General features: G+C 39.2%; 1 protein-coding gene across 2 annotated transcripts in view; it reads right to left on the bottom strand.

Annotated features, from left to right (window-relative positions):
• The window catches only part of USH2A (usherin), an 816,496-nt gene that overhangs the window by 453,390 nt on the left and 348,702 nt on the right, over positions 1-14,404 (bottom strand). For both annotated transcript variants that reach the window (XM_036853226.1, XM_036853215.1), the window contains exons 30-31: positions 2,447-2,560; positions 166-327 (exon numbers count right to left, since the gene is read on the bottom strand). In XM_036853226.1, the coding sequence (XP_036709121.1) occupies positions 166-327; positions 2,447-2,560 (276 nt within the window). The remainder of the gene's footprint in view (positions 1-165; positions 328-2,446; positions 2,561-14,404) is intronic.

Below are 14,404 nucleotides of genomic sequence, written 5' to 3'. Positions count from 1 at the left end.
ACATATATTATATATGTAATATATATATATAATATATATACTATATACTATAATATATATATATACTGAAATATATATATTAATTTGTAAGTATATATAATACATACTAATATATAGTCTTTAATATAGACTATAACTATTTACTGATACCTATAGAAGTCTTACCTGTGACTGTGTAGCTCTCTCCATTGCCTGAATAGATTAGTATCCCATCCATATATAAAGAGTACTGAGTTATAATACCATTTGCCTTTTTGGGTGGATTCCAGGAGAGTAACAAAGAATTGGGAAGGGATTTGGCTACTGGTGGCTGAACCTCTTGTGGTGCTGTGGGAAAAATTAAAAAGATATAGAGAGTCTAATTTTAGTTTACTTTTCTAATTCAAACTTTTCAGACCCAAACCAATAAATCATGGAATAAACCTGAAATCCCAAGCATGGAAACGTTCTTGATTCGTGGGCAGCTTGTCAGTAATTGCTTTAGGAACAGTACTAAATACCTGTCCTGAATTTATGAGAATTTGCCTCAATGATGGACAGGGAGTATTTACACTAGTTCACTTTACTGATGCTTGTGTTACTTCATCACAAGTATTATTAACCCATAATCTCTACTTGGGCTGTGACTTTTAAAGCAAATTAGACAGAATCCCTACCCTTGAGGAGCTTTTGATCTAAGATGGGCAATGCTAGGGAGAGTGGTTCATAATCGGTATAAAAAAAACCTATATGTAGTCATAGAAATAGCCAGAAAATACAGAATTAAATTAATTACATATGAAAACTATAACGTATGTGAGTTTTTTTTTTTAGTAAAGTGGGCCTGTTCATTTTCTGTAATGGTCAATGAATTGGAGTCACAAGAACTAAAAAAACTTTTAGAAATTGATCCTAAACATACCTATCGTTCAGTAAATTAGTAATAAATTTAAGGAAAAACTAGAAATTGGGAAATCTTGAAATAATGGAAAGAAAATGGTGAACTGAATGAGCAGGAATCCTTCTGGGGTTGAGCTGTGAGGTAGGTTTGGAGGGTACCAGGCAAGACACGGACAGAGGATGTAGTGGATGTGGAGAAAAGAGTGAGATATAGGACAATCTGTGCCATATTGAAGTTGGTGGAAGTAACTGGAAAAGGGAATAATGATATATGCCTCAGCAGAAGCAAAGACACAATAAGAAAAACAGTGCTAGTCTTGGTAGACCAGATGGAGAGAACATTGAGAAAACATGGAAGATGGGTCGCCAATGCTGTAGCCCAGGTGAGGGTGGTCTGGTGAGGTCAGGTGCAAGGCATGAACAAATTGTCACAAGAAGGATTTTACAAAATCTTCTTTTCTGTCCTGGTTTCATCAGATGAGCCACTGTCCTCTTTTTTTTTTTTTTTTTTTTGGCCACCTGGTGTGGCATGCGTGATCTTAGTTCCCTGATCAGGGATAGAAACTGTGCCCCCTGCATTGGGAGTGCAGAGTCTTAACCACTGAACTGCCAGGGAAGTGCCTCCATTGTCCTTCTTTACACATTTTCTGTGCGAGTGGTACTTGCTTTAAGGATTTAAAAGAAGGAGGGGGGAAGAAGAGGAAGTGGGTAAGGGGTGGGTGGAGGGATAGTGAAAAAGAGAGAGACTGGCAGACTCTTTTTCCCTAAAGATCAAGGTTTTAAGTCTCCTGAATAACTTTACAACTAGACAGTAAGAGAAATGTGTTAATCCCTCTCATCCAGGAGAGAGAAATACAAAGTAACAATGCTTTAAATGTTTTGAGAACTGTTATTTCTTGAAGAGATGCATTCTGATGCTTGAGCAAAGCTTTCTCTTTAGAGTGCTAAAATATTTTCTCTTTCCCACTGCCTTCCTAAATGTATGCTTTTTGAAACATTAATTTATGCCAACAGTTTGTAAGTTCCAAGTACAACAAAAGTGTGACTTGAGTCGGAAGGAACCAGGCCGTGATTAATAATGCCTCGATTGGCGTTTGGAGGTTCTATCACACTGAAATAATTGTTGCTCATGCTGGTGTTTAGCAGTTAAAAGAGACCATGGAAATCAACCGTTTGATTCTCAATTTCATACTGTGCCATACAATCAATTCTTTTTAGTCAGACTGTCTCTAGATTTACTTCTGAGCCATAGTAAAATGAGGAAGCTTTCATTAATCTTTCAGATGCTTCATATTAATGACAAGGCTCTTGCATGAACAATGTAACAGCAATTAAAAAGCCCATTAATCTGCATTACAGCTATTAAAGATGCATGTCATTAAAGGGTATGGAGTTTGATTCATTTTCGCTCCCCCCCAAAAAATGGAGCAATTATGGCCTGGCAATGCACTTTGTCATCAAATTAGGTTGGGGTTTTGTAGCAAATGGCCTTGCAGCATTTAGCTCTTCTCTTATTTTATTATTCATGACTGAAATGTGGAAGTCAAGACCTTTGAAATTACTTTACCTTCTTGTGGAGTAGAGATGTTCAGTGCATGCGAGCTCTCGGTACAGCCAGCCAAAGTGCAAGCAGCTAGGGTTACTGCATAGTTTTTGAAGGGTAGCAAGCCTGTCAATATGCCTGTAATAAAAGGGGACAGAAAGAGGTTTGCATGTTTACCAGAAGAATCTATACAGAGTATTGTGTGTGTGTGTGTGTGTGTAAGAAAGGGGGGTAGAGGCACAGAGATGTAGAAAACAAAAACATATGCTTCTTTAATTCATTTTCCTGCCTGTGTGCTGATTGCAGAATGGTGTGACTAGCCAGAAAAAATTTAGTCAGAAAAACAAATATCATATATTAACACATATATGTGGAATCTGAGAAAACTGGTATAGACGATCTTATTTACAAAGCAGAAAGAGAGACACAGACTAGAGAACAAACATATGGATACCAAGGGGGAAAGGGGGGGTGGGAGGAATTGGGAGATTGGGATTGACATATAAACGCTATTGATACTATGTATAAAATAGATAACTAATGAGAACCTACTGTACAGCACAGAACTTTACTCAGTGCTCTGTGGTGACCTAAGTGGGAAGGGAATCCAAAAAAGAAGGGATATATGAATACATATGGCTGATTCACTTTACTGTACAGTAGAAACTAACACAACATTGTAAAGCAACCATACTCCAATAAAATTTTTTTTTTTTTTTTTAATTTATTATTTATTATTTTTATTTTTGGCTGTGTTGGGTCTTCATTTCTGTGCGAGGGCTTTCTCCAGTTGCGGCAAGTGGGGGCCAGTCTTCATCGCGGTGCGCGGGCCTCTCAGTATCACGGCCTATTTTGTTGCGGAGCAGAGGCTCCAGACGCTCAGGCTCAGTAGTTGTGGCTCACGGGCCCAGTTGCTCCGCGGCATGTGGGATCTTCCCAGACCAGGGCTCGAACCCGCGTCCCCTGCATTGGCAGGCGGATTCTCAACCACTGCGCCACCAGGGAAGCCCTCCAATAAAAATTTTTAAAAAAAGAGACCTGCTTATTGTTTTTTTTGTTTGTTTTTTTTAAAGGAATTCCTTTATTTTTTTAAATTTTTATTTATTTATTTATTTATTTTTGGCCGTGTTGGGTCTTCGTTTCTGTGCGAGGGCTTTCTCTAGTTGCGGCAAGTGGGGGCCACTCTTCATCGCGGTGTGCGGGCCTCTCACTATCGCGGCCTCTCTTGTTGCGGAGCACAGGCTCCAGACGCGCAGGCTCAGTAGTTGTGGCTCACGGGCCTAGTTGCTCCGCGGCATGTGGGATCTTCCCAGACCAGGGCTCGAACCCGCGCCCCCTGCATTCGCAAGCAGATTCTCAACCACTGCGCCACCAGGGAAGCCCCTGCTTATTGTTAAGACAGCTCTAAATAGCATTTTCCCAAATGTGCTTCTCGGACGCTAATGCCCCTGAGATGTTTCCCCTGTAAAAATGGGGGATTCCACATACAGTTCGTAAAGCAGAGCCCAGTGTACCTGATAGTGAAGACGGCCATCATCTCATTTCAGGATACTAGACCTCCTGCAGAAACAAAACTATCTCATTTTCTTTTACCTCACATTTTTCAACCTTATTTAACTAGATAGTCCTTCTTATGCGACATCTATTAACACACATTAGGAGATGCTACTCCCAAGAGTGACTTCATTATTTGAACAGTAGGGTACACGTATACAATCTATTTATTCACGTTGCAGCTAACAAATATGCAAATCAACATAGTTGAACAATCAGCCAATTAAATAATTACGTTTTGTACTTCTCCTTGCAAAATTATTAGTTTATTTAACTAAGACACCTGTCTCAAACAGAAGCATTGCCCACAGAAGTGTTGAATTAACCTGACTCGGTGGTGGGTATATAAGATTTGTTCTGCAATTAAAGGTGCCTGCAGAAACGAAAACACATTTTGTTTACTGGTGTTTACAATTAAGGCAGAGGCTCTTTATTTAGTTAATCCCGTGAATTAAAGAAGTATCAAAACTATAATTTGTGTATTTGCTCACCATTGTTTTCTGTTGCAGGTTTTAGAGCTGTTTTAATCCCTAATCACATAGACTGTCATCATTCTTATAAAAAGATGGTCCTACTCGTAGTATCCCTTTATTGAGTAAACCTTGATCGTTTTAATGAACTGGTATTGATGACAGCTTGCATCATTCAACAACAAATTTTAAAATACACGTTTGCCTATTCCCTTTCCCCAGTAGAAAGGATAAAATATTAAAAGAGCAAAGATCAGGATGAAGCAAAGACCACAGCCCTTGTTTGCTTTGGCCCTTCTCACCTGCCCTCAGTCCCCAGTGTTGCCTGCAAGTCTTTATTCTAGCAGCTCCCCGAAGCATCCCCCTGGGCTACCCAACCCTCTCGGCTGCACTTGGCACCAGCATCTTAGCCCGCGGCCAAAGAAGACAGCAAGCCAATGAACTAACACACATACACGTGTGACCATCTCATGCCAAATGCAGCTCTAGTTTCAAAACGCCTTCACGTTGTCACCTTCTGCTTTCCCTCACTCCTGCCACTGTGACTGTCGTTTCCTCTTGAATCTCCCAGATCATGACCCACATTCTGAGCTCACTTTTTAAAAAGAGGTTATTTCTCCTTCCACTAAAAGTCTTAAAGGAAAGCTTACAGCATCACATATGCATCTTCATCATGCAGTGATGTCATAGTTAAGAGCAAAGATGCTCACACCAGATTGCTCGGGTCCAGATGTCAATTCTACTACTGATTTGTGGTATGGGTTTGGGCAAGTTGCTCAGACCTCTGTGCCTTAGTTTCCTCTTCTGTAAACAGATAATGATCGTATCTATCTTGAAGAAGAGGCCTCATAGGGATAATATAGTATCATGGGGATATGAGATGGGGATACTACAGTATTCACCTCGAAGTGTTACTATCCAGATTAAATGAGTTTGGGATTATAACGTGCTCAACGCAGAGCCATGTAAGGGGAGAATTCTAGCACAGAGCCTTGGTAGCCCAAGCTATGCTACCATTGCAACTCAGTTTCTGCCTGCACTGTACTATTAAATATTGATTTTTATCTTGTCAAGATCACTAGTGATCCCTTACACACCAGACCAAGTAACCCTTCCGCAGTCCTTATTCTCCTTTACTTACTAGATTTTGCCTTGTACAGCTGCCGTCTGGGCCACGGAATTTTCCCAAGGAGCCCTCCTATATTACTGAGGGTTCCTTACTTTCTTGACCAACTCATCTTCCTTTCACAGTCCCTTAAATTTTTTTTTTTTTTTTTTACAAGGTCGGGCCCTCAGGCTTCTTTCTTCTTCTGAACACTTGCCTTTGTTAGTTCACTTCTTCTAAACATTTGCCTTCATTAGTTCATCAAGCCTCATCTCTCATTTATATCAGCAGACTTCACACCTCTCCTCCAAGCTCTGGTTCTGCATTTCTACCTGCAGGCCGTGTATCCCCCCTGGATGTTCAGCTAGCATTTCACTCTCAACCCGACCCAATCCAGACCCAACAGTCGAAATTATTTTGCAAACTTCCCTCTTCCTATTTCTTTTTTTTTTTAATTTTTATTGGAGTAGAGTTGATTTACAATGTTATGTTAGTTTCAGGTATACAGCAAAGTGAATCAGTTATCCATATACACATATCCATTCTGTTTTAGATTCTTTTCCCGTATAGGTTATTACAGAATACTGAGTAGAGTTCCCTTTGTTATACAGTAGGTCCTTACTAGTTATCTATTTTATACATAGTAGTGTGTACTATGTTAATCATGGATGGACCTAGAGATTATCATATTAAGTGAAGTCACTCAGACAGAGAAAGAGTAATATCACATGGTATCACTTATATGTGGAATCTAGAAAATGGTACCAATGAACTTATTTACAAAACAGAAATAGAGTCACAGATGTAGAAAACAAACTTATGGCTACCAGAGGTGAAGCGGGGGGAGGGATAAATTAGGAGACTGGGATTAACATATACACACTACCATTTTTCCCATTTCTTAATACCTCCATCATGATCCCTAAATTCTGGGTTCAAAACTAACATGTCCTTGTGAGATATATCCCAGCCATTTTATCCTCTGAAAATCTTTGGCAATTGTCATGTCTTTCCTATTGCCAAGTTCAAATCTATCAATACTACAAGTCTAAATAAGATGAATTGCATGTCTGAATTAGTATAATTATTAGTGTAATGCCAACAAGTAATGAATCGGCCCCCAGAAAATAAAATTTTTAATCCTACAATGAGCAAGGAAAATGTGTTGGGACATGAAATGTTTCCTTTGTTCATCACCTAAAAACCTAGGTGTCATTGCCTCTCATAGGTGTCCCTGACTTAGCTGGGGCACAGATATACTGTGTCACAAAAGGCACAGTGGCTATATACAGTTTGATGCTCTGCAATCTTTAGCATGAAGGTGCGTCATACATCCAGATAATTATCATTGGGAAACACAAAAAGTAGTTCCATTATGTTGCAAAATACCTTCCCTGAGACATTCTTTCTTTCCAAATCATAGCTGAAGTGCAATCTTGGAAATGTGACTATTATACCAACTTAACAAGAAGGTTATTAGTGGAGACTTTAAGAAGGATCATGCCAAGCCAGATACTGAGTTCACATTCACTAAATGGTCTTTGGTGCTTTATTTAACCTTTCTTGCCTTCATTAAATGAGGCACTTTGTGTGTATAGGTGTATCATGAAATTCCTTTGCTAATTTCTTCCCCCCTTTAACCTTAAGGACCTTAAAAAACAGGCAATATTCCTCTCAGCAAACTTGCATTCTTCAGTTTGTGCTTTGGTAGAGAAGTTTACCAAATTGCATTTCATAGAAAAATCCCAATATTCTGAAAGAAAGATGCTGGAGAGAAACCAGATCACCTTTCAGGCCATTTATCAAAGTGCTCACATTTCCTATCTCCGGGCAGGTGAAACAATAAGAATAAACACTGAGAAATGAGAGCTGCAAAATAGAAAACAGAAAAAGAGGAGAAGAAAGCTGATGTTTTGGCTCTTGCCAACTTCGAATTGCAGGTAGAAAGTTTTGGGTGGCTTGTAAATCACATTTTCAAAAAATGTACCGTACTTGCTGAGTCTGAGGTGGCTTTTCTTTCCTATTTGCAGTGGGGATCTTGCTCATAATGTTGTGTCTCAGAGACAAAGTTTGTCAAACCATCGGAATAATTTCCCCTAAATACAGGTTATATCATCGACTTCAGTAGGAAGAGCAGTGTAATGATTGAGCATTTTCTCTCCTCTTGTCAGGTTACACTGAGGTTGGGGTAGGAGAAGGGGCTGGTCTACCAAGTGGTCCTCACTAAATCAGAATAACGACCAAGTCATCCTATTGCCTGAGACATGCAGTTTCTCTTTTGTTTCTCAGTATGGAGAGTTTACCAGGATGGATTAAAGTTAATGCTTATAAAAAGTTCTGCTATTACCAAAAAATAAACATATTCTCCCCAAGACTAGGCAAGGTAGCCTTTCTTTCTTGGATATATCCCTAGAGACCATTGAGTGACTGGCCAAATGGTCTTCCTTTAAGTGTCCGAGTCAGACTTAGATTACATACTCTCCAGAAAAAAAAGTGGTACTACTATGACAGCATATCATTACCAAACAATTATTTATCAACTTTCCTTCTATATGCTTCTGGGAAAGGTGCTATAGACTACAGCTGATCTTGACAAGGTTTCTAATCTAAGAAAATATTAGAGCCAGAAGGACCCTAATGATAACGATAATACACAGATTAAATACATAAAGCAAAATGCTTGCATACATGTCAAGTGGACAAGGGCATTTGTAAGATCCAGAGCTGCCAGCCCAAGATGATAGGGGATCTATATTTAATTAAAGGCAAAGAGAAAAAAAGGATAATCATTGAAAGTATATTTCAGTATTATAGTTAAAAGAATACTGAAAAACATACAGAGTGACATATTTATAAAGGAGTCCCAGAGAGAAAAATATGGCATTATACACTGTATTCTGTGTCCACAGAAAACCCAATAAGATAAAATTGGATAGTCTCCTTGATGATCCTTAGGGTGTTTAAAATAAAGAAGTATATCCTGACGGTGAAAACTTTTAAGACTGGTTTGGATATGAGCCCCTTTTCTCGGGCAGAGACTCACAGAGGAGTCACAGAGGAGTCTTTTTACCCTTTGAATCTGAGACTGTTCCTACCTCGAGGCAGGCCAGATGACCTCTCCAATTCCCTTTCAGCCGCAAAACTCTGTGAAATCAGAAAATGGTCCCAACCATGTCAGGAAACCTGCCAGTCTCTTTTGATAATGGAAGAGGGTGAGCTGAAAAAACATTCCATAAGCATAAAGGAAGCATTATTGATGTCTTAAAAGTGTTAGGATCCCATGAAACACAGGAGTGTTGGTATCCGGATTAAAATCATTGGCACCAGCAGGACCAGAATTCTCACTGCTAAGCGATAATGCATTTTGCATTAATGCTTAACATTGAGAAATCCTGACGGGCCACACCAAGGGAGTTTGAAGCAAAGTAAGTATAGTCCCTTTGAATTGCAGTCCTGTGGACCTCGGCGGGTGCAGAAAGCCCAAGCCGAAAGAGCAGGGCCAAGAACGTGATTTAAGGGGTGGCAGCACATCACAGGAGGAAATTTAAGAGCCCTAGTGCGTGAGGTTCCAAGCTGTGTGCTCTGAGGATTTCTGCCTAGCAGAGGGGAAGAGCCTTCTCCTCGAGAACCGTGCAGTTTAAAGTCCCTTGCAATGATTTTGGGAGCTCCTTGAATGCAGAGGGTATGACCTTTTGCTTCTTTACTTGTCCTATTTTCCAGCAGTTATTACGATGATTTACCAAAGGTGGACCCTTGATGTTTGCCCAAAACATAAAGACCTTTCATCCTCTTAGCTCACTCAGCTGTCTGCCTCACTATAAGAGATACTCACTCCCGTCCTACCCTTTCCAGGGAGCTAGCAAAGGAACAGACATTGTTTCTTCTGACTGATAGATTATTATTTCCAACACTTGGTTTCCTGTGCGCTAACCTCAAGTTTCAAAGGAGCGGAAGAGAAATATTAATAATTGGAGGTGGCCTGACTACCTAAGAGAAAATCATTGTGGAGCTGACACCAGCTGTGCAAGCTTTTGTGCCTCTAATAAAACTGTATGCTGAGAAGCAGGAAGACAACAGAGGAGTCGGCTTGACACTGAGATTTTTATGATTAACTCCTCTGACTCAATGCAGACAAGTATAAATGCTCGGCCTGGAAACCGAGCCTGAGACACAAGACAAAATGGCATCCTTTTCAAAGCCCAACACGTTTTGGAGAAGAAAAAGTGACTCTGTGTCTATTTACATCCTTGACCACACTCCCCCCCCCCACCCCTCCTCCACCCCACCCTCAGCTGCCAACCTAGGTGTTTGGCCGGCATCCACTGTAATCTGTTCTCCTTCATTATGTTAATCTGTGGGCGGAAAGATTTCTGTCATCTTCGAATCCCTTGTACAGCAATGGTAAACACCTTGGCCTGTCTGTAATTGGACAGGTGTCTGCATTGATGTCACCCAGCTTTTAATTCAATTAAAGAACTGGCTGCTCTGCTCTCATTACCCACTCATTTCTGTTGCACTCTGAGTCTGGTGGTGAAATCTGCACACAGCCATCACCTACCCCGAGTCCAAAGTCTGTGGTCCCCATGCAAAGATCACGCAGAATATTTCAAACGGACTCCAACAATCCAAATGTACTTTCCTGTTAGCAAAGGCATTTGGAATAAGATGGAGAATTTGTTCTCTCTCTCTCTTTCTTTACCTTTAAATTCTCTATTGTCTCAACGGTGTCTTCTACCTACTGGCCAGTAATTAGGAGCTGTCCAGCAAAAAGAAAAGCAGTCTCTAGCTTCCCCTCCCCAGGGCTTTCCTCCATCTCAGGAGAACTCATCAGAGTACAGTGTTCTTATTTATTTGCTGGCATTTCACATTTGGATCAAGAAAGTGAGGGTGGGGAAGAGCAAGGCATTTATTAAGAGGGCCATCTGGTAAGGGATCCCACACAGGCAGAGCTGAGACTGCTACCTAGGGACACAGTAGAAGAACCCACTTTTAACAGAAAGCCAGCCAGGGGAAGGAGAGCAGAAGAGAAGGGGACTTTTCTGGCTCAAGATTCTGCTGCAGTGCTGAGAAATCCTAAATTTTAAGTGTCCTACATCTCAGAATGAGTTTTGAGCCACAAACTAACCCAGTGGATGGATGAAAGAGACTAAATCAATCCAACATGCTATGATTTCTGCCCATTTAAAGGAACCTCTGAAAATCAAGTTCTAACGCACATTGTGACCCAGTAACCTCATGAAACTGAACAAGGACGTTTGTTAAATATGGATGAAAATTCAACGGTCTAACAGAGATCTGGAAACGCACCCAGGATGCTTCTCCTCTGGTTCTTAGTAGCCTAGGAAAGTGGCATTTGTTGTTGTTGTCTTTGGGGTAATAGTTTAAATAAAAATAAGGATCTCTAAGATTTATAAAATGAAAGTCAATTTTCATTTTAATCGAAAGGTAGAACAGCAAATGAGCTTGCCCCAAACCTAACGTAACCCTTTGGAAACTAAAACTAATGTTTTGCATATAATTTCCTGCAAATGGATTTTCTGACCTTATTTAAAATTTCTAGTACTAGGGAACACCTTGGGCCAAAGACTAAACGGATTTCAATGTTTACAAATAGGAAAAACAAAATTGTTTATTCTTTCATTTTTTAAAATAAAATATAGGGTCTAATCCTAGTCTTAGAGAATGGTTGAAACTGATTTTAATTGACCTCAAAGCATTATCCAGTTAAGATTCTCTCAGTAGGCTTATAGCTAACCTCACATTTTTCATCAGTGCCTTCATGGTAAGAACTACAGAGTCTCTGTCATTTTCCTTCTAATTCTGCAATTGGTTTGAAGCCACCCACTCATGTGAACTCTTTATAAAGCATAAAGGGCCGTCGCTGACATCATTAGAACTCTCCCAGAAAATATCAGACTTGACTAAGCAGGGAGTCAGGCAAGGAGACAGGAGGAAAAGAAAAATAAATGAGGAAGGAAAGTCATCCCTTACTGACCAGTGTCCTAGGTCCCCTGCTGAAAGCCTCCAATAGGATGAGCCCCTTGTACAGAGGGGGCTGCCATTGGGCAGAGTGTAAAGGTCACTCAAGTCCACAGCAGAGTCAAGGTCAGAACCTACATCTTCTGACTCCAAGATCACTGATCCACTTACTAGACCTAAGCCCCAGTTCTGGAAGAAGAAAGAAGGCGTGTTGAATATATATTTCTAAAAATAATAGCACACTTTTATACTGAATACTTGATTTAAATATATCTGAGGGCTTCCCTGGTGGCGCAGTGGTTGAGAATCTGCCTGCTAATGCAACGGACATGGGTTCGAGCCCTGGTCTGGGAAGATCCCACATGCCGCGGAGCGGCTGGGCCCGTGAGCCACAACTGCTGAGCCTGCGCGTCTGGAGCCTGTGCCCCGCCATGGGAGGGGCCGCGATAGTGAGAGGTCCGCGCACCGCGATGAAGAGTGGTCCCCACTTGCCGCAACTAGAGAAAGCCCTCGCACGAAACGAAGACCCAACACAGCTAAAAATAAATAAATAAATAAATAAATAGAGTAGCTATTAATTTAAAAAAAAAAAAAAATATATATATATATATATATATATATATCTGAAAACGTGTTAGTAGGTTCAAAGTTATTACTAAAACCTACTGCATACAAACAGAAAGTAAAATGCTTATCCCTCCAAATGAGTGAGTGTATATGCCTATAGTATTCCCTTACGAAAACAACTGATTCATAAGAAACTCTGCATCAGTGTATATGTGCTTCTGTGTGTTACTGAATATAACACTTTCTATGTATATATATTTGGAACTAATCAAAAACTTTATATATAATATATATAACACTTTATATATATATATATATATATATATATATATATATAAAGTTTTTGATTAGTTCCACATATAGATACAGTACAAATATAAAATGGTCATGAAAGTTAGAAAACAGAAAACTTGAGGTGACTGTTCCCTTTCTTTATCAAATGTGAGTAGTAACCCTTAAGTATTTATATCCAACACTATAGCATGGCCAACATGCCCAGTTGATTACTACGCTACAGCAAAACTGATGTATTACCATCATTTTTAACCATCATACAACATGTTACCAAAAAGAAATCCAAATCCTGCACTGCGAATTCTTACTGCATAAAATAAAATGAGTAACTTGTAAAAAGTCCCATCTGAAGCTTTCACAATGTACCAGGAGTTCAGGCACATTATGTATTCAGGAGAGTTAGACAAAGCTATTAACTCATCAACAGTGCATTACCTGATGAAATTCTTCTACATTAGTTAAGCAGGAACATGACATCATTTCTATTTTTACTATTTATGTCATAGGCCATATTTTTGTCCTGTTAATTTTTTCAGACCAATTTCTTTCAAGATTTACATTTAAAGAAATAGTTTGTAATAAACCACAAATACGGAATATTAATCTATGGGGTACTGTGAAAAATGGCAAAGACTTCCTCAAAATTCATCTTTTAATACCATCAAAATGAATTTTTCAAATTTACCTCTGATGTTTGCCTATTGTGGCAGAGACCACTAAATGCCCTCTCATTGTATATTCTCTTCCTCCACAGTAAAATAAAAAGACCCTTTTAGCTGGGCAAATGGCCACTTTGAATAAGGACATTTCTAGCAATCCGTGTAGCTGGATATAGCCATGTGGCTAAGTTCTAACCATAGAATGTAACCAAAGGTGGAGGAATAACTTCCAAAATATGTCATTAAAGTGAATGTGTACATCCTTGTTCAACCATTCCACCTTCCTGCTGAACGGAAGCCAAATTAGATGGCTGATGCTCCAGCAGCCATTTTGGACCATGAGGCAGAAGTCTTGTCTCTAAGGATAGCATGGCAAAACGATGAAGAGTGTGGATCCCTGGCACTGTGAACATCCACCCCTACATTGACCAACTGTGAACACCTATTATCAGACACAGAAAAACTTAATTTTGTTGAAGTCACTGTTATTTTGGGTTCTCTGTCTGTCAAGAAAAAAATAATAAAAAATGAAAAACTTATCTCTACTGTTTTTGCCCCTTAAAACACTCATTTTTAATATAATATTATACTTTAGAGAAAGTACTGCTTGTTACGTATATTTTACCATTAATTTTAAAAATCAGGGAAAAAAGCAGATTGTAACAGTAGGATCTAGCACTAACCTGGAACATAGTAGATAATGGTTTTGTTTTTAATAAATGAATAGTTTCTGTTCTGTGTCATTATCAGCTTTGCAGCAGCATGGCTTCCATTATTTTAAATTGCAAACATATAGTCCTTGAGCTTCATTATGAGGTGTAAGTTTTGGAACTAATTTTTAGATTCTATTCATCCTACCAACATTTTTTCCCCATTGGGGATATGTATGTTAAGTTCCAAATATATATTTAAGTTGTGGTAGTTCTGCATATCATTTCATAAAATTAGAGAACTATAGAACTGCAGAACCACTAGTTCAAAACTCAACTCAGCATGATAAAACAATAGTAACATTACGTTAACTACAGGGTTAGCACCAAAACCCTGCATTTGTTTCTTTATCCCTTCCTTCATTCCTTCAAGAAAAGTGTATTGATTACCTACCTTGAGCAAGTTACTAAACAAGACTTAAAATAAATATAAAACATGATACTTGTGCTCTGGGAGTTTACTGTCTAATGAAAAAAATAGAATGGGTGTACAAAGAGCAGCCATAGGCAGTTTTAACAACTGTGGAGTAAGACTTCTCAGCTGAATAGAAAAAAAATGACATGGCAGGGAAGTTGTTATTACAGTTATCTCTCTGCAGGCTTCTCAGGTAAGTATAGTAATTATACATACATATAATATATAA

The sequence above is a fragment of the Balaenoptera musculus genome, chromosome 1, assembly GCF_009873245.2.
Source record: "Balaenoptera musculus isolate JJ_BM4_2016_0621 chromosome 1, mBalMus1.pri.v3, whole genome shotgun sequence".
In the NCBI taxonomy this organism is placed as follows: domain Eukaryota; kingdom Metazoa; phylum Chordata; class Mammalia; order Artiodactyla; family Balaenopteridae; genus Balaenoptera; species Balaenoptera musculus.
This window is presented reverse-complemented; position numbering and strand designations above follow the sequence as displayed.